The sequence below is a fragment of the Bradysia coprophila genome, assembly GCF_014529535.1.
Source record: "Bradysia coprophila strain Holo2 chromosome X unlocalized genomic scaffold, BU_Bcop_v1 contig_173, whole genome shotgun sequence".
Classification (NCBI taxonomy): domain Eukaryota; kingdom Metazoa; phylum Arthropoda; class Insecta; order Diptera; family Sciaridae; genus Bradysia; species Bradysia coprophila.
The window spans coordinates 2,634,135-2,653,489 of NW_023503302.1; the positions used below are offsets into that span (position 1 = coordinate 2,634,135).

The 19,355-nt window shown below is 37.4% G+C and overlaps 4 protein-coding genes across 6 annotated transcripts; 2 read left to right on the forward strand and 2 right to left on the reverse strand.

Annotated features, from left to right (window-relative positions):
* Window positions 1-204: 204 nt before the first annotated feature.
* On the reverse strand, window positions 205-4,892 carry LOC119068142 (pyridoxal-dependent decarboxylase domain-containing protein 1). The gene is made up of 11 exons (XM_037171603.1): window positions 4,686-4,892; window positions 4,078-4,496; window positions 3,836-4,008; window positions 3,545-3,768; window positions 3,411-3,482; window positions 1,813-2,016; window positions 1,685-1,753; window positions 1,000-1,616; window positions 802-922; window positions 540-730; window positions 205-460 (listed from the first exon to the last, which is right to left on the reverse strand). The coding sequence occupies exons 1-11, from the start codon at window positions 4,782-4,784 to the stop codon at window positions 292-294; spliced, it is 2,358 nt and encodes a 785-aa protein (XP_037027498.1). The 5' UTR covers window positions 4,785-4,892; the 3' UTR covers window positions 205-291.
* A 1,545-nt stretch (window positions 4,893-6,437) lies between these two features.
* On the reverse strand, window positions 6,438-7,593 carry LOC119068148 (probable iron/ascorbate oxidoreductase DDB_G0283291). Its single transcript, XM_037171619.1, has one exon. It carries the CDS (start codon window positions 7,533-7,535, stop codon window positions 6,528-6,530), a length of 1,008 nt encoding a protein of 335 aa, XP_037027514.1. The 5' UTR covers window positions 7,536-7,593; the 3' UTR covers window positions 6,438-6,527.
* Window positions 7,594-8,620: 1,027 nt separating this feature from the next.
* LOC119068143 (acylamino-acid-releasing enzyme-like) lies at window positions 8,621-14,564 on the forward strand. 3 transcript variants are annotated; one of them, XM_037171606.1, is made up of 13 exons: window positions 8,621-8,854; window positions 11,527-11,809; window positions 11,883-12,046; window positions 12,106-12,260; window positions 12,314-12,572; window positions 12,831-12,988; window positions 13,046-13,226; window positions 13,290-13,339; window positions 13,400-13,646; window positions 13,716-13,936; window positions 14,016-14,095; window positions 14,148-14,372; window positions 14,435-14,564. In XM_037171606.1, the coding sequence occupies exons 2-13, from the start codon at window positions 11,535-11,537 to the stop codon at window positions 14,550-14,552; spliced, it is 2,133 nt and encodes a 710-aa protein (XP_037027501.1). In that variant the 5' UTR covers window positions 8,621-8,854; window positions 11,527-11,534; the 3' UTR covers window positions 14,553-14,564. The 3 variants fall into 3 exon arrangements, with proteins under 3 accessions (XP_037027501.1, XP_037027499.1, XP_037027500.1); XM_037171604.1 differs by having other exon boundaries at window positions 8,624-8,854; window positions 13,290-13,646; XM_037171605.1 differs by lacking the exon at window positions 8,621-8,854 and having other exon boundaries at window positions 11,519-11,809; window positions 13,290-13,646.
* Window positions 14,565-16,140: 1,576 nt separating this feature from the next.
* On the forward strand, window positions 16,141-17,819 carry LOC119068147. Its single transcript, XM_037171618.1, has 2 exons — window positions 16,141-16,312; window positions 16,370-17,819. Exon 2 carries the CDS (start codon window positions 16,392-16,394, stop codon window positions 17,754-17,756), a length of 1,365 nt encoding a protein of 454 aa, XP_037027513.1. The 5' UTR covers window positions 16,141-16,312; window positions 16,370-16,391; the 3' UTR covers window positions 17,757-17,819.
* The last annotated feature ends 1,536 nt before the right edge of the window (window positions 17,820-19,355 follow it).

Genomic DNA, 19,355 nt, shown 5'->3' on the forward strand with positions numbered 1-19,355 from the left:
CAAGTACGTGCTAGGGTATTGTTTGTTTTTTTCTTGTTATCAAAATCAACATCAACTGATTTGCGCACCTAAAAACAAATTTATTTTTTTTTCAACGCGTCAGGCATTCTAAAAAAAGAAATGATTTCTTAGGTATGGGTTGGTTCTCTGTGTAAAATTGTCGCTTAAATACTAATCAACTACAGTAAAATTAATTCAAATAAATTAGTTTTGGAATTTTTCATTGTTTAAATTGTTCCACACGATTTTCTAAAAACACTCGGAACAGTTTCATTCTTTTATCATTTATTTCTATACTGGAGCGGGTGGTTGGGTCGTAGTATCCGCATTGGATGTACCACTGCTTTGACTAACATTCCGCGAATGACTAGCGCTCACCATTGACGTTTGAACCATTGGTGTTGGCGGACTTTTCGTTCCGTGAATTTGATTACCACTACCGGCCAATTGCATATGGTATCTGAGTTGATAAAAGGAACAAACGGAAAGAAAAATCATCAGAAAATCTGTTGAATTAGTGGCACCAACAACGAACTTACTTGTAAATATTTTCAGTGCTTTCGACCACACCTTGCGTTAAATTAAGACTTCGACCTTTGATGCCAGTTTCTTTCGGTGGAGACCACCAATTCACTACTTGTCCGAAAACTGGAACATGCCGAAGAATGCCATCCGACCAAAGTTTTTCTTCAGATTCGCGTTGCAGATCTGCAGTCGCTGTTTCGATGCCCTATGGATATCGTTTGAAATTTCCAGTCAAAATTTGTTTTTCAACTTGTAATGTGTCTCTCAAAACCGTACCTTCTTCACAATTTCCGACATGGTATCCAGCACCTTAGAGTTTTCTTGTACCCGTTTTCCCACCGATATCACAAGTTCTAACAGTTCTTCAACATCTGTGTCTTCAGTTACCATTCCGAATCTGAGGTGTGATGAGAATAGCAATTTGATTGTGATTTTCAAACCTCAATTTTGATTTTCTTTTCTCTTTTCAATTACCTCACACAAATCAATCCATCAGCTTCACCCAACGAAAAGGCATTGTCCGTATTCCGTAACGTTTCCACCAAATCCGTATTCAATTTATTTAGTTCAGTTTTAGCCTGATCGGTCAGCAGTGTTTCCCAGCCCTCTGGCACGAATCGAACACCACCCAATCCAGCCCAATCCGTCAGATGAACCAATCTCAACACTTCGTTCTTTTCGACTAATTTATTCAAAGTACCACGATGCTTAACCGTCGCTCGTAAAATTTCAATTTGAGCTTCCAAGCAACTGGCAACGTTCTCCAACATTTCGAGTGATGGTGCCGAATCGCCTAAGCCCAATTCTAACGGACAAAAACGAATACATGTTCCGTATATTTGATGATCGACAATTTCCAGTTCAACATCCGAACAGTCCCGTTGCAAGTTTTGTCCCAGCCATGAATTAAGTTTATCGAAGTAAGAAATATTGGCCACTTTTTCGATCGATTTGTTTATTATGTTCTGAGTTAGATCCTGGGATGCCGATGCATTAGTTGAATTTTGATCGACGCTATTTTCGTCTGTCGAATCCGACTGACTTCCATCGAATTGAAATACTACTACGGCTATAGCTGTTTCGAACAACAACTGATAAATAAGAGGGAAAAAAGTTTAGTGGCGAGACCTCATGTGTGTTCTTTTACGGTTAAAATTACCGGAAAATTTATTGGTTTCATCACTAGATCCGTTATGGTTGTCTTTGTTTCACCACCTGGTGCTTTACTCTGCAAATACAATTTTTAGCGAGTGTTCTCAATGAACAAGAAATTCAAAGAAAATTTACCAAAACTCGTATTCCCGGGCATCGAGACACAATGTCGTACATAATGCGGCATGAATCGAAAGCTTTGATTATTCTTGCCGATATAGTTTCTCGGCCGAGCGCCTGTAATGTGGTCCATAATGACAACGAAGATAATCGTCTGGAGAGAACCGGATCTGATTCGAATACGGATAAAGCCACATTTTGAATTTGACGATGCAAAAGCTGTTCATTTCGTCATTAAGGAAAATGTAAGCGAATTTGCGATAGTGTTACTACATTTCCATTTTCGTCTCGTATACGTACTGAGCACACTATGTATATATCGAAACTTCATGTAAATTGTCGTTCAGAAATTGTGAAATAGGGAAATGAGGGAAAACCTGAATGGAGGCTGTGTATGTATAGCAACGTGTATATCGCATGAGTTGTTTAGTGAATATCATCAACTGAAATTGTTTGTCTTATAATTCTCAATCTGTACACGGCCGGAATGGACACCTGCGGGTACATCGGGCATTTAGTCTATGAACACAAAATCTTACTCTAAAAGCGCAAAATTATGTGAGGTATGCGCCAATATAGGAACCAAGAGGCGCAAACGGGCCTAACAGATTTCAACATATTACCAGTTCGGCCCTGAATCTTTTGCAATCCTGAAAATCAATTTTCACAAACCCGCGAAAATAGCATTTTTATAGTACACTTCTGCGATCATTTGAGCACTTCAGAGGAAGCAATCCCTGATCTGTCGTCCAAATCGGAAATCAAACGTTGGAAATCACTCTATAATAGCAACGTGACACGATAGGCCGCGTACGAGCCCATATACCTAGTACTTGCGTAAATATAAATCATAAATCATCTGCACTGGGCATACCTACTAACATAAAAACTCGTCTAATTGACTTGTATGCAAAGATCAACACCTATCATTGTACGACGAGTGCCTCTACGAAAGTCGAGTACTCTAAGGGTTCTAGGCCGTGACAGAGTGAATCGATTTTTAAAAATTTTTCCCTGATTGAATAACCGTTTCCGAACATATCTCGACTGTTTGTTCCCATCCTGGAGCTTAGTCATACAACTTTGATGATTTTACCGTTCAGGGAAAAGAAAGTCTCAAAATCGGTCTGTCGATTGCGATTTGGTATATCTGCGCACAGAGAAATGTGTTACGCACTTCGTACGGAGCTAAAAAGAGCAACAGGCGAATAGGCGGACGTACAGTTTTTTTTCACTGCTAATAATGCATCATCCAATCTAATCTACCATCTCACCCAGCAGTTCTGAAGGTTAGGGTTAGGCCACAAATTAGGGCGTAAACTAGCTCCAACAATTTGTACGGTTCAAAATAAATGATATGCCATGCATTCGGCCATGTGAATATGTGCTTACAAAATGTACAATAGTATTGTTATACAGGTTGATTGCACATTACATGTAAATTATCCGATAATGACATCGGACGACGTTTAGTATACTCAACCATGCGTTGAATTCATCGTATTATTTTTGTGAATGGTGATGATGATGATTAGAAGTGCCGGTACGCAAACTGTTTAACACTTCATGAGCACTCAGATGTGACGATAAAAATTGTTTCATAAAAAGGATACAGCCACTGGTAAATTCGGAATGCCTAACCAGCTGCCTAAATTCAGCGAAATAGAATCGGCTATCGGTTTCACCTTTAAATCAAACGAAATGCAAATGAATCAAATTCAATTGGCGGACACGACAAAGAGCTTACTTCACCACTGCCCTGTGTGACGGCAATAGCAGCCAAACTGTGTCCACGACAATGCAACCATATCGAATTAGCCCGACAAACATCCTGCAGTCTCATAATATTGTCCACGTAGCCACACATTGACGAACCCGTGTCGGCAATCAAAAACAATGGGGTACGGTTCGCCACCAAATCGCTTGCAATTAACTTCTGCAATGCCGATATATCCATAGCTCCGATAGCGCCTATTGACAATGATTGTTCGTTTAGAAATAGTTTTCCATTGAAGCGAAAGAAATTTCCGTCTCTTACCGAATGCTGTATTAGATGGTACCAGCCGAATGCAATGGAGCGGCAAGCCTAATTGACGACACGCATATTGTAAACCGGCAAGCGAACTATTCTCAGATATATAAAGGCATGGGTTGGCTAACGCTGGAACGCCTCCCTCTAAATAGCCAGGACATCTTGTAACAATAGCAAGACTGTGAACATGTTGATTTGTTTACAATTAGTTCGATCGCCAATCGGATAATGTCATTTGTGCCACTCACCGTACGGCTCTTAAAATACTTTCCGTACTATCTATATGATAAGACGCGTTAGCATCGATAAAACGGAACAAGTGAGCTAACCATCGATTTGTGTCGTTACAGATCTTTGACGTTATCTTCGATAATTTTCTATAATCCAAATGGCTCATATAAGCCACGATGCTATGTGATAACAATGCTAAATGTGACACTTCATCCAATGGGGGCAAAATGAAAAATTCACTGTCATCGTCGGTTTGATCTGATTGAGCAATCAGTGTTTCTAAGAATGAGAATATTTCGGCCGGTGCCTTTCGTTCCTGATGCAGTAGACCCAATGTCGGCAATGCAATCGGATTCTCTGGTATTGATTTTATGTTTTCTAATCGTTGCATTGCTCTGCTTGTCTGCAATTCCAATTCGGCTAGGCCGGACCGCACCTTTGTCGGACAGAACAAGCAATTTGATTGTAGAATTCGTTTATGAATTATTAAAAAGAAAATCATTTGGAAACAGATAACATAGTTTCGCTATCGATAGATATGTGTATGTGTAATACGTTCCTCTCGGATGACACAATATCTGCGCGGAAATTGAGGATCATAATTCATTTTCTGAGCTAAATTCACCTTTGCTGCGGGTATCTCCATTTGTGACTCGGTTTCAGGCTTTTCGTCATTGTTCAGGCTTAACGCAATTTTCATTAATTGCTGCGGTGTTTCTGACATAATAAATTCACTTTCCGTGGAAAAACACTTAAACTCAAAAAACTGTAAACGAAAAACCTGTGTGGCAAAATAATTTTTTTTTAATGACAACTCATAAATGTCAAATGTACATAATATAATGTCACTCTTATAAATAAAAATACAATTATACAATGTGTGGATGTGAGTGTATGTAATGTGCATTCAGTGCCATCTGTTAAAATCGTATTAAATTTTATGAAAAAAGTTTTGAGGCGGAAAACAATCAATTCAAATTGAAGCTGAAAAAGCGAAAATAATTGGACAATTCTTTTTTTTATGCGGATGCAGACGTTTTTATTCCACAGCATAGCACTACTCCCGGTTAGAAAATATTAGGAGGTCGGTATCAAAATAAGCTTCCGTGTTTTCTTACAACACATGTAAGTCTACACGCATACATGTATCAAAATCTGGAGGCTTTTTGCCGTCTAATATACGAGTGTTAATGCTAGTAGCTGTGCTATGCTCAAAGCTTTCCTTATACGAACTGTAAGCTGACATCACCTATGCATGCAATCATTTTTAATCTTTTTCCGTTTACAGTATCGCTTCTTTACACACAATCTTTTACTTCAGTAGCTTTAAAATTTTCAATTATAAAGACATCGACGTTGTCGTCATTACTAATGTAAGTAAGTAGCATAAAATTTAAGAAAACTCAAACATGGCAATGCTATAACCTATAATCTTCGGTTAGTCAACGCACTTTAACCAGTTAATTTAACTGAGCTCGATGGGTGATATGTCAAAGTTTCTAGTCTCTTGAAACACTGTATAGTGTTAAAAGAGAGTGGAAATTTTGACATATCGAGCTCAGTTAAATTAACTGGTTTTGTCCCGTTTTTTTCGCACTTTTAACACTGTATACAGAGAACAAACGCATGAAATAGTATGTTACATACCAAGGATCAAAAAGGTGTGTTTTAGACCCAGGTGGTGAAAACGTCCAGGGATGGAGCGACGCGAAGCGGAGCGGAGACTAAGGACGTTTTCACCACCTGGGTCTAAAACACACCTTTTTGATCCGTGGTTTGTATACTATTTTTCTTTCTGGAGTACCAAAGTCACATTCCGAACAAAACATAACAACAAAACTGAACAACATACCGGTGCAAAAGCATTCCATATTAATGCCGAAAGTAATCCGTATGAATGCCTAAAGAAGTCCGTTCCGTGTGCATGTATTCTCACAAATGTCGAAAAATAAGCAATCTGTAGGAATGCCGAAAGACATCCGAATGAATGCCGAAAGCAGTCCGTATGAATGCTGAAAGCAATCCTTATGAATGCATTGTCACAAAACACTAAAAACATTACATTCGCGTACATACAACAACTTGACACATTTGGGAAAGAATAAAGATCGAAACTGACATAAGCGGGAATGAAAATTGAGAGAAAATAGTAGGGGAGAATGTTGCTCTTTCGGTACTAAATTTGGTGAGTGAATGTGACGGTTTTGGTACTACAGGAAGAAAACCCTTTTACGGTATTTGCGTTATTTCAAACGGCGAAACATTTTTACGGTTGCTAGAGAGCTGCTTTGATTTTACAAATCAGAGGGATAATCTGTACATCTTTACTCATGAAGCAGCTGCTCTCAATGACAATAATGATTGTAATAATCTTTACATTTTTTATTCTCGTCTTTATTAAAAGAATGATAATTCCTTACAAGTCTATGTACAACTGTCACGGTCAAATTTCATATTTTCTAATTATTTATAAAACTTCTTCCCGTAACTGTGGAAAAACTTTGGACACCTTGTCCAACAAATATTCACCATAAGTTCCCTTAAATTCGAACACATTAGTATTGTCCCATCGTAAAGCACTATCATCCACAATTTCATTTCCTTCAAGCAATTCAATTGGCTTCACTTCCCCATGAAAATTTGGATCGAAGAAAAACGGAAATGAAAGTCTGTCCTGACTCTCCGCTGGACTTTTCACTCGATGAGGAGTAGACTTGTATAACCCAGCTGTCATTCTTTCTAACATATCACCGATATTACAAACAAATGTGCCAGCAACAGGCGGAGCTTCAATCCAACGCGATTTAGATTTCACTTGTAATCCACCAAGATTGTCTTGCTTTAAAATAGTTAGAATGCCATAATCGGTATGTTCACCCACGCCCCAACCATGAGTATTGTTGTTCCTGGCGGGATAGTTAAAAATACGAAACAAAGGCAACGGATTCTTAGTATACAGTTCAGCAAAATAGCTCTCATGCAAGTTAAGAGATAAGGCAACACCTGCCATAATTATATGTCCTAAACGTATCATTGCGTCAATGTACTCCAAAACGGTTTCCTTGAACATGGCAATGTTATCGGGAAAAAGATTTGAACCATGCAATGGAGTTTTAAGTTGCACCAGCGGATGCATTTCATCCAATTCAGCTCCAAAATAAATTCCTTCTTTCATATCCGGTCGACCGGACGTCAGTTCTCCTCCCACTGGAAAATAGCCGCGCCATGCACGACCACCAAGATCCATTCGAATTTTACTTTTCACTTCAACCGATTGTGCAAAAAATTGACGACTAAGACTTTCCAGCCTGTTTTCTAATTGTTCACTGACGCCATGGTTAGTGACATAGAAAAATCCATATTCTCGACATGCCGAATTAATTTGCTTAGCGACATCACATTTTCGTGGGCTGTTACTAACAAGTTCACTAATATCAATTATTGGAATGTGGTTTTCTCCTCCAAAGCTATCCATTGTTAGCGTTCAGAGAGCAAGTCTAAACTCTCGCTGTCGATTTATGAAACTGAATTAGTATCGTCTCAGACGGTTTGAACTGAAAATAGAACCGATAGTATTATCATTGTGATGATAAGAGCATGAATCTTTTTTTTCGAAGTTCACGTCCGTCTGTACAACTTAACTACGTAAATATTTGGAAAAGAGCTCGGTTCGTGTTTGAGTAAATCGACTCCAAATAGTTTATAAGATTTCATTGGACAGTCACATTGAAATCATTTACTTTCATGCTAGAGCTCTTGTTTTTCATTACCTTCGTACTCATGAGTCTGCTTGGAGAAAAGTAGAAAGTATTTTCGAGCATCTACAACGGTAAATTTCTTATGTATGCTAGGCACACTGTGAACGTTTTGCAGACATTATTATTTGTTATCGACAATGACAACAAAAATAAGCGTCGAGCTTTGTCTATTATGGTCTTATACTATCAAAATGTTTGTCCAAGCTAATGAAGTAAGAAATTTTGTATTTGTTGAAAGTACGTGACATATTCGAGATCTGTACTCGTGACTTGTTTGACTGCAAAAAGTTGATTGGCGGTCGTTTTTCAGATAAAACTGATATATTCCACCCACCCACATTAAATAAGTCAATGAGGCTAATATAATTGGATTAAAACGAGTCACCGTAAAAAGTGAATGTGAAAGTGACGTCTAGGTGGAAAATACGGGTTATAACCAAGATACTTAAAGAAAAAGTAGAGTTCCAAGTTCTTTGAATGTTAGCTAATTAAATTTCGCAATACTGAAGCTATCATTACCGTTAGAAATTCGTTCAAAAAGGAAACAAGAAATGGAGAATCTTATCATTATTCCTGTTATTCAATTTTAAAGTGTAACGGAATATACAGCGACCTCCGTAATAAAAATTGTGAACGCTCGAAGATCGAAATAAGATGGCGAGAACGTAAGCATTAAGTAATGACGGGATTTGAATTTTGTCTCATCACTAATGTACATCGACAATCTGCTCCATCTCCAGTTGTCAAAATTGCATTACTTTCATTTTTTTCATTGCGTCTGTATTCATATTCATACATTGTGACGATTGGGACTGAAGACACCATACATTATATAGACATTTCATTTGATAAGACACAGTTGAACAACACACAAGTGTTGGATGTTTATCTGAACGATAAAAATATACTTAAGTCTGTCACCTTCTCGGCAATATTAACAAACAAAACGACAGAATTTTCTCAACTTTTTGTTTAAAATCTGATTATTTCGAGTAAAACTTTTAATTTTTGTTGAAGTGAATTTTCCCGATTTTCGGTGAGTACATGGCATGGGAAAGATGAATCTCCTTTTTGTTGGTTTATACAATTTTGTTTACATTGTTAAACACCGTGAGCAATGTATACTTTCCGGCTTATCACAATTTATGATTTGTGTTGTATGGTTTTGTGTGTGGCTATTTGTAATCCCCTATTATAATATATAAGGTGGCTTAGTCCATGCAATGCTTTTGTCTAACATCAATGATATGAGTTGGGAATATATAAATAAATCATTGTAGCGTTTATGCATCTTTGTATATAAATGTGTACCGTCTCAGCTGATTCAGTTGAATAAAATTTGTTTATATAAAAGTGTCGGCACCAATGTATATAGCTTCGCATATACAGTTCATAATACACAATCAAACAGTGTGAACTCTTAAATATTTTGATTAAAATTTTTGTTTTTAATAGAGTTGCTTCGTAAGACTAAACCGGTCAATTATTAAATAAATTTTCATTTGACAAAAATAATATTGAAGGAGTGCTGTAGTCGCAGATTATAATCATGCTTTAGTGTTGCTTTTGCATTTTTAAGTTTGTGCATTTCTAAAATTGAAAAGCTAAGTATTTTGAATGAAAATGTATTGGGTAATACGATGCCGGGATTATTTACCGGTTCATAATTATGTATTACAATTCATAGTAGCTCTTTTGAATTGTTTAATGCAAACTAGAGTTACGCAGGTCATGTAAAACAGAATTTTTTTAAGATGAAATAAATGAAATGAAATGAAATAGTACCGTCGTTTCGTTACAAGTATTATCTAACGTAAAACTAGTATTACGTTCCGAATATATGCCATCCATTTTCTAACTGAAATTTCACAAGGTACACATTAAGGTACTGTGTACTGAGCTTAAAGTCAATTTGTGTTGTCTCTATTTAAGCTTTTGATCAAAGTTAATAATTTATCTGGCTGACGTCGGTTGAGAAAGCCTCTATGTACTACGATAACTGAAGAGCATTCAGTTGTATGCTAAAATGCTACATTTGGGACATGTTAAGTAAATATGTTTTTGATGATTACGACGTCGAAATTATGTTTTTAACAAAGATATAACAAAACTGTTTGTGGTAAGATAATCTATACTCTGAGGAAAACGGGCAGTTTACAGAAATTAGTCGATACTTCACTCACCACCATCAGTAACACTTTTTTTTGAAAATACTTTGTTGTAAAGACGCTACGTTCTATGGTGGCGAATTTGTTTGTTTTAAGATTGTGACAGCAATAGAAAAGGTCAAATTGATTAATTCTCTAAATACTTTGAATAAATGTTGAGCAATAGCTTTTGTTTATCTAGCGCTGAAATATCGCGACTTCGTCGCTCATTTCCGGCCCACTATAAACAAAACGTTGTTTATAACTTATGCTAAAGGACCTTTTTAGTGAATGAGAGGTTTCCAGCACGAGCCGAAGGCGAAGGTGTTTGAATAGATTAAGATACATTATTCCAAAGAAATTTAAATAAAAATTTTTAGTTTTCCTTTATATGATCGTATTACTTCTTTAGCGAAATTTTCCAAGATGGCGTCTGTCAGATATTTCGTTGGTTTTCTAAAACAATTGTGCTAACAAAATGCTACAACTTATCCTTGAGAACCAACTATCTATCTGCCCTGTATACGTCAGAATAATGTTGTCTTACATTTTGAGAGGTGTAGGGAAATTGTACCAAAACCGACCCTCTAGCAACAAAAAAAAATCAAGAAAATAGTGGGAAGTGTGTAGAAATGAATGGGCAACAAACCTAACGAACAAAATTTTTCTTTAGAAATTAAGTTGGCAAAGTTGTTTAACTTTAAAGTTTGAATTTTAGCGTCTTTTTAGGTAAAATTCTGGAAAACTGTGAAAAACTCATGAGAAAAGGAAAATTTGTGATTTTTTTTCCTAAAATGAAGTTCGGTCCTTTACCTTTCATTTGAGTACCATATCGATATATTTTGGTCGGATTTTCTATCTTCGATAATTTATACAAAAAGACTCTGCAAATGACCTTCAAAGGGCGGCCAGGGCGCGGGGAGTGAGAGAAATTTTTGGCTCACCTTCCAGGATCTTTAATTTTTCGACCCTTAACAATATTCAATCATCAAAACGCGAATTCACAAGTTGTAAACGTTTTGGCCGTTAACTTCCTAACTATACCGGCTTTCGGTATAGGATTAGGATTAGGAACGAAGTCAAGGTAGACACCAATTAGGGGCAGGATTTTTTTTTGAACGGTAATGCGTAAATGGTTTTTTTTAATATATTTACGAACTAGTGCGTAAAAATGACGTTTGTAAAAATGAGTATACTGCCTTTGCTCATAAAACCTTGTTCATAACCTGTACCTAGGGCCTAAATGAAACGAGTATGCTACCAATAGAGAACGTCAGATTTTTCTCAAAGTAACATTAACGCTAAATGCATGAATTTGGACTGTCATCTGAAAAATTAATTATTTTTTGACTCGACGGATTCTGATCAAACATAATGGTGCGATAAGACTTTGATTTTTTTTTTTTTAATGTCGACCACCTTGTGTTTTCAAAGTCTTATCACTGACTTCTCTATTACCTGTAAAATGTATGGCAAGACCTCAATTTCGATTTAGATACAAGAGTAGTTGTAGTCTGCATCAGACGCACAATTTATTTTTTTAAATCTTTCAGTTTTTGAGGGTTAATTATGGAGGAGTCACTTCCAACTGGACATACAAAAACATCTGTATCTACTTGGGTAGATATAGTCAAAATCCCTACGATCAAACAAGGTCAACTCTTTGAATACGACAAGAAATATGTTATCACAAGTGAATGGAATGTCGATAATCTAGCCACGAAAAAGTCGCAAACATTCGCCAAGTGTTTTACATTGATTAAGCCAATCAACGAACCAATTCAAGATCTGCTTAATGCATCCGAACGTATTTTGGTTGACACACCACCAACTCCTATTGAAAGGTGTTCACATAAAGATGAAGAATTTTCTCGCATATTTTCATTAAACGGAAAATTTGGTTTTCATAATTCACAGTAAACTAACTTGTTACTCGAATTCTGGTAAAAGAAAGGCAGTTGTCGTGGAAATAGGAACAGGTGGCGATGCATATGATCTGTTACAGATTTGGAATGAAGATACATTGGAGAAGACCTATGACTTGAAAGAACTAGGAAGTCATAAAGCAGTCTATACATCAGGTTAAATTAACAGCCATCCAGTTAGTATCTGTTGTGAACTTGTTGACCAACAATTTTAGGATACTGGGGTACAACAATGGTCTGGAGTCCCGAAGAGAACAAGTTAATGTATTTGGCTGAGAGAAAAGTTAAGAAGTCGGATCCATTTTGGACATCGTACGCACGTAGAAAACTCGATAATCCCAACGACACCGACAAAGACAGCGTGGAAAGGGTAAGACAATCGGAAAATGTCGATTGATTTTAATCTTAATTAGAATTCGATAGGGTCACGAATACGATTTCTATCAAAATTGGGGAGAACAATTGGAAAACTGCTACAACAGTTTAGTTGTCGTTCTCAGCCTCGATACCAATGGATTTCAATACTACACGCTGCCGAACAATGATTTTCCATGCGATTTACAATGGGTTGGAAATTCCTCCTTCATTGGCCTGTCAATGATCGATTCGCCTTGGCGTCTAGGTTCTGTTTATTGTGTCAATCGGGAGAGTAGAGTCTTTCAAATGGATGAGCATGGACATCGTAAGACAATTAGCACAGCTCTGCTACTAGCATGAACACTGAATTGACAAGTGTCAAATTTGGAGGCTTTAGTGATACGAGCTACCGCTTAGGATTGTTTTTATTGTATGTTTTAACTCATACAACGAAAACAAGTCATCTATCTGTATAACAGAAACGCAGTGCCAGCCTCCGAATGTTTTCTATGCTCGTGCTAGTAGCAGTGCTGTGCAATTAGCTATATTAAAGTTACTATCACAATTTGACCGCTTTTATTAGGCTATTTAAGCAGTGCTAAACGCGCTGCTCTATGTCCTCGGGTGTCGCCATCTCAAGACTATGTCATTTGGCAAGATCGGGAGATTTTAGGTCCACACAATTCCTCGCGCAACATTTTAACCTCCAAGATCTATCCAACGTCAACCGATCCACGCTACGTGAGACAATTGCATTTTTTTAGATTTTAAGCATTTCACAAATGAAAACTCTCCTAGACTGGCATCAAAGCAGAAACTATTTTTCTATCGGGTCGTGACACTCAACATGGAGTTCCAGCGGTGTACGATAGCTTTCCAAAGTTTTGCTTTTCGCGGGATGGTAATCATGTCTATTTTCTGACCAGCTACAATGCTCGGAATTATTTGTTACATATCAAACGCGTAGCTGAACGTTTGTGTGAGTAGAAAAAAAAAACATATCTCTAAGTGCTGAACATACCATCTCTGTATTACGTTGCAGCAATCGATGTGGAACTGAAATTTCCCACTGATGTTCAGGCTATTTTATCGGTTACCGATAACTTTCTACTGACTACATGTAGTAGTTCGACAAAAACTCCGTCTCTACAGTTAGTTGACATCAAATCAGGAGATTTCGTCAAAATTCCACTAAGCAAATCAGCTTCCATCTTTGAGCCTGAGCCGACAATTAAATTTCTACCAACGGAATTGCCTCCGGAAGAGATAATGCCACCGTCAATTTATATTGAGCCTCAGCGTGAAGGCAAAATTCCCTTAATTGTTCTGCCGCATGGAGGTCCTCATGGCGTTCTTTCCGATAGTTTCGATCACGATACGGCATACTTTACCAGACTTGGTAATTTTTTAAATTCGTAGCTACACACAGCTGCACGAACGAGCTGGTGAACGTTTCCATTTTTCTCAGGTTTTGGCGTTTTCAAAGTCAATTATACTGGCAGCACTGGCACTCGGTTCGACACAACACGCAATCTTAATGGCCACATCAGTAAATTAGATGTGCCGCAAGTCCATGAACTTGTCAATAAATTGATTGAATCGAATCCCAATATCGATTCAAAGTTGGTCTTCTTGTGTGGTGGCTCACATGGTGGATTTATTGTTCTTCACCTCTCATCTCAGTATCCAGTAACATTATTCCTCGCATTATTCATCATTTGCCAAAGAAACGTTGAAACTTTCCAATTTTCCATTCTCTCTTCCGCAGGAATTTTACAGAGGCGTTGTTGCGAGAAATCCAGTGACGGATTTGAATCCCAATATTGGAACAACTGATATCACTGACTGGTAATACAACGACAATGATCCTGTTTCTTTATTAATAATTTATTCCTTGCAGGGTTTACGTTGAAGGTGGATTGTCTTATGATGAATCGATGTTGCTGATCCCTACCGTACAAAATACTGCCGACGCAGAGAAATTACGACTATATTCGCCCATCAATCTTGTGCATCAAGTTAAATGTCCCACTTTGCTTCACTTGGGAACGAAAGATATTCGTGTGCCAATGTCGCAGGGATTAATTTACTATCGGACGTTGCTTGCCCATGGAAAGGATGTTAAGTGAGTTGTTTATCGGTCTTAAAAACGAATTTTGAATGACACAATCGTCTATACCATATTAGGCTGACAATTTACGATGATAATCATGCATTGGCTAGTACAGCAGTTCGAGCGAACGCTAAAATTGAAATTGCGCAATTTTTCAATAAAATTTCGGGTCAATCCATTTTCAGTGAATAATATCAGGTTAAAGCACTGTCAAGCACCGAAGCTGACTTAGACATCACTCAATTAGAAGGCCAAAAACTTTGATCGGTTCAGTCCTCTATTTGAGTGACGTCAAAGTCAGCTTCGGTGTATTTGAGTGACGTCAAAGTCAGCTTCGGTGCTAGACAGTGCGTTGATCAGGCGAATGAAGTGGTTACCACTAGAAATGGAGACAAATGTAAAGGACTGGTCGTCATATTTTAACCTATAATCAGTTGTAACTGTAGCGCCTTTTGGGGAAATGATTAAAATTTCACACTTTACTATAACAGCGACAATAAAAACAAAATTTCCATTTTTGAATTTTTCGCGTTTTTAAATGTTCTTTTGACGGTGAAAATGATCGGATGTGACAATACTCTCTCTAGCATCCAAACTCTCTCAAAAAATCGCTTTAGGGGGGAAAATAAGTTTGAGAAACGCTGATTTGTAATATGGCTTCAAAACAACAACAACAACACGAGCAAACAAAGTAGCAGTGATTCATAAACGTATTTACCACCTTAATAATTGTAGTTTGGTTGCTATAGCATCCAAACTCTCTCAAAAAATCGCTTTAGGGGGGAAAATAAGTTTGAGAAACGCTGATTTGTAATATGGCTTCAAAACAACAAAAACAACACGAGCAAACAAAGTAGCAGTGATTCATAAACGTATTTACCACCTTAATAATTGTAGTTTGGTTGCTAGGGCGGGTATTGGATGTGATGAATAACAGAAAGGTGTTAATGACAGCAACGACAGAAACAAATTATTGTAGCGGCAACTTATTTGTTCACTAGTTTAACATCCTGTTTTATCAACTCTGTAGAGTTCGTAAATCGCTTGGAGCAGAACTGTAATTCTATCGACAACTCGTTTTTCTGGAGCCGAATTTGTTACTCTCTGATGCTCACGACTTTCAATGAAGTCAAACAATACCCTATCGAGAGCTGAGAGTTTGTTTGTTAGAGAGTATTGGGTGAAAGTTACGAGGACTCATAACTCTCGAGAAGTATGGTTAGTTTCGATAAGTGGTATGTAAAGAGAAGTGGTATGTAAAGAGAAGTGGTATGTAAAGAGAAGTGGTAAGTACCATTTGAGATTGACCAACCGAGTAGCTTCCGCTATCTATAAGCTCTGGCTGTGGTAATATGGTAATGTTATTACAAATAAAGTAAAAGATTTCGTCTCAATCTGTACAGATAATAATTGAAATTTATTACCACTGAAGCGTAGCGTCATTAAATCCATCGATTTAATCAGAAGATTGACTTTTTTGGCACTGTAGAATATTATATCATTTAATAGTACATTACTATACCAGTGAAGTAATTTGTTATATCGTATCCAGATGGGTAAAAGTATCCGAGGGCTTCAGCCCGAGGTACTTTTACTCATCGTGATACGAGATATCAAATTTTTTCACGCGTAAAGTATGGCGTTTTACTTTACGAGCGAGGGAAAGGGTCTTCACTAGTGAGGGAAAGGCCACATTACCTCACTAGTAAAGTAAAATCATTTCTTATTGAGGTAAATATTGTAAGTAAAAGATTAAGTAAAAAGATCAAAGCCGAGTGCTTTGATCAAAGCAGTCACAAATTTTTCGACAAAGTTGGCTAAGGAGAAAATTTCCTTCTTTCTGATCTTTTAACCGGTCGACGACACTACAATTATAATTTGCTGCTAAAAAAAAAATTATAAAACTTCGCCAAACGCTTAAATAAATAATTTACAACTATCACGACTTAATTGTATGTCCGCTCATTAACAAATTATATTTCACTTAATTATTACAATCGCATTTTCAGGATAAACCATCGTGACTTCATCATGCATCAACCGTTATTCAAGAGCGATATCAAAGCGAGAGAGCTATCGTACAAGCCAACCGCTATTATTATGGGAAATACGGGAGCCGGAAAGACGACTTTGGCGAATAAGTTATGTCAAACAAATCACGACGCTGGAGCTGGAGAAGGAAGTGTAACTCAAAAGTTATTTCGAAACGACGTATGTTTCGGAATGAATGCATTTTCTTTGATTGATACGCCCGGTACGGACAGCATGGCCAATACGTATAAACATGCGTTCCAATTACGAGAAGCTTTAACAGCTACCGCTGTCAATACGATTTTTATTGTCATAAGATATGAAAATCGTTTCGAAAAAATGGTCGAAACATTCTATGCACAACCGGTGCACCTATTTGCAAACAAGATCGTCGTGATGATTTCACATTTGGATGTATCGGAGAACGCAGAAAAGGATTACGATGGAATTGTAAAAGTGTTTGCGAAGCATTGTCCCGATGTTTTAAATATCATTTTCTATTCCCGCAAAAGTCCATGTGCGGATATCGCTGATTGTATGTTCGTGTGCATATCGAACATGAAAGCAGAAAAGATTCAGATATCCGATGAATATTTCCAACTAAATTTCAACACCTTCGAGGCAACATTTCAAATGAGTCGGTCCTTTCAAGTTTACCAACATGAGGCTAGGGCGCTCGAAACTCGTTTAAAAGACTACATTAACTCTGACATGGATAGCAGCCTCGATGAAACGGACGATAGAGACGAGTTACTTCATATGCTGCTGGTCCAGTTCAAGAATGATCTCGATACGATGTACGACGATTTTGTGAAAGAACATAGAGAAAAGATGACCGATATGAACTACTTTACGTTTCCGATAAAATTGCAAGCCCAAAATGTCCAACTGATTGACGATTTTACGAATTTTGTGGTGCCCCGAATGTCTTACAATCTATTTGACAAGCAAGATCCGCGGAATTTAATAAAACGATGTCCACACTGTCAGTTGATTTGGTACAAGACGGAAGGCTGTGATGGAGAAACAACATGTGGTAACCGCGGTTTCTCAAACTCTGCTCCCGCCGCATCGTTGACGAAGCTGTTTAAATATGTAATCAGCTACGTTCATGGCAAGGTTAAGATTCGTAAGAACCAAATTCAAAAGACGTCTCCGATACGAGCGGCTCCGTGCACATCAAGCGCCAAAGGTTGCAATGCTAAAATTGTATGGAAAGATCTTCCGAAACTGGATGATGTTTTGATTTTCAGTTTGTATTCCGTAAAAACGATGGATGAAGCAAAGGAAATCGTAAAGGCTGAACGCTTCAAACTCGACCGGAAACGTTACGAAGGTCGTATTGATACCCAATTCTATACGTAAGTTCTTGTTAATGTTTAACAATTCAGTTGCACGAAAATGAAATAATAAAATATTTTGAGTTGGATTACTTCCAAAGAGTGTCATTCGTTTATATCGGTCAATCTGTTACAATTTCCGATAAAGCTTGTGGCTATGATTCCACAAACCCTTCAGTTCCCCTCAGAAACGTCTCTTTGTGAAAATTATCATTAGTTGTTCACTGTTCTGAGGTGGTAAAATAAGAGACGATTAAGTTCACCAATTATTAGTACCATGGTACTAAAAGCTCCAGGGCCTTATCCAGTGCCGGACTGGCCCTATGGGCGTTTGGGCGATTCCCGAAGGGCCTTTTGATTTTTGTATGGATAAATGACGACGACGGGCTTTTCGAGAAATTTCTCCATTCAATGGGCTCGAAGGGCTTTTTTGAGCCAGTGCGGCACTGGCCGTATCACGGATTACGTATCACAATGCAAGGTTTGTTTTTTGATGGAGTGATGATGGATAAAAACAAATAAAATTGTAATTGAGTTTGTAAACTTTTGGAAGGTCACGCAGGATCGCCATTTTTTTAGATATGCGAGAAAGGTATTCATATATAGATATGTAGATTTAGATTATGCACCTCTGACTAAAATGTTTATTTTTACGATTTGGAAGTTAATTACTGAGCCGAAGGCGCAGCTAAATAATCCAAATCGTCAATATAAACATTTAGAACACAGATGCATACGCTATTTTATCTGCCGAGAACAGATATATCAAAATAAATAAATTTGCCCTAGAGGGATAACATCGAGATTATCGTTCTAGGCAGATAACCAAAATCAAATTTGTATGTTGTGGTGAATTTTTAGTCTGAAGCGTCGTGTGTCACCCGTGTATCTGCATCGCATGACCTCCCTCTCCAGAGTTTACAGCCTTGCCAATACCTTCATTTTGCCAACAATTTTGATTTTGAACAATTTGCCGAATAACTAAAAATACTTTTTGAGACAAAATAGAAATCATCAACATTTGATATACCCTTTCAAATTCGCAGTAACCTAGTTGAATGTCTTTGCTTCATAAAAAATGTTTGTTTGTAGTTATGATTATCATGATTGGTATAGGTGTAAAGCTTAGACCTCAGGCTAAACAGCCACTTTATTTTTGTGATCAAACGAGTCACCACTAGAGTCCGAATAGTCTTCGAAGCTTCGAAAAATCGATTTAATTAAAAATTTTCCCATCGAAATATTTTCTTGTTATGTTATTCTTACTCGTGGTGCCGCCATCTACAAAAGCCACTAAAAACATTTCATGTCCACGAGAGGTCGAATAAAATTTTTTTCAAGCCATACCAAACAGGGAAAAAAATTATGAAATTATGTTCACCGGAGCATGAGCGAGGTCTCTTGGAGTGAGCTGTTATCTGGCTACTCGGCCGTACAGTGAACGTGGAGTATTTTGTCAATATCTCGAGTAAATTTTAACCGAATTTCATGATTTTTTTTTGTTTGAAAGGTATTAACGAATGTAAAGCGTTTGTACTATTTCCGGTCTTCTAACAAAATGGCTGCCGGCGGACATATTGGATTTTATTAAAAGTGATATGTATTGGGAAAAATGGTACTTAGA

Coding starts and splice junctions, on each gene's coding strand:
- LOC119068142 (XM_037171603.1), bottom strand. CDS start 4,784: ATGTCAGAAACACCGCAGCAATTAATGAAAATTGCGTTAAGCCTGAAC. Junction 2,017..3,410: donor TTCCGAATTTACCAGTGGCT/GTATCCTTTTTA, acceptor CGAAATGAACAG/CTTTTGCATCGTCAAATTCA. Junction 461..539: donor AGCACTGAAAATATTTACAA/GTAAGTTCGTTG, acceptor TTATCAACTCAG/ATACCATATGCAATTGGCCG.
- LOC119068148 (XM_037171619.1), bottom strand. CDS start 7,535: ATGGATAGCTTTGGAGGAGAAAACCACATTCCAATAATTGATATTAGT.
- LOC119068143 (XM_037171604.1), top strand. CDS start 11,535: ATGGAGGAGTCACTTCCAACTGGACATACAAAAACATCTGTATCTACT. Junction 12,261..12,313: donor ACAAAGACAGCGTGGAAAGG/GTAAGACAATCG, acceptor AGAATTCGATAG/GGTCACGAATACGATTTCTA. Junction 13,647..13,715: donor GGCATACTTTACCAGACTTG/GTAATTTTTTAA, acceptor CATTTTTCTCAG/GTTTTGGCGTTTTCAAAGTC.
- LOC119068147 (XM_037171618.1), top strand. CDS start 16,392: ATGCATCAACCGTTATTCAAGAGCGATATCAAAGCGAGAGAGCTATCG.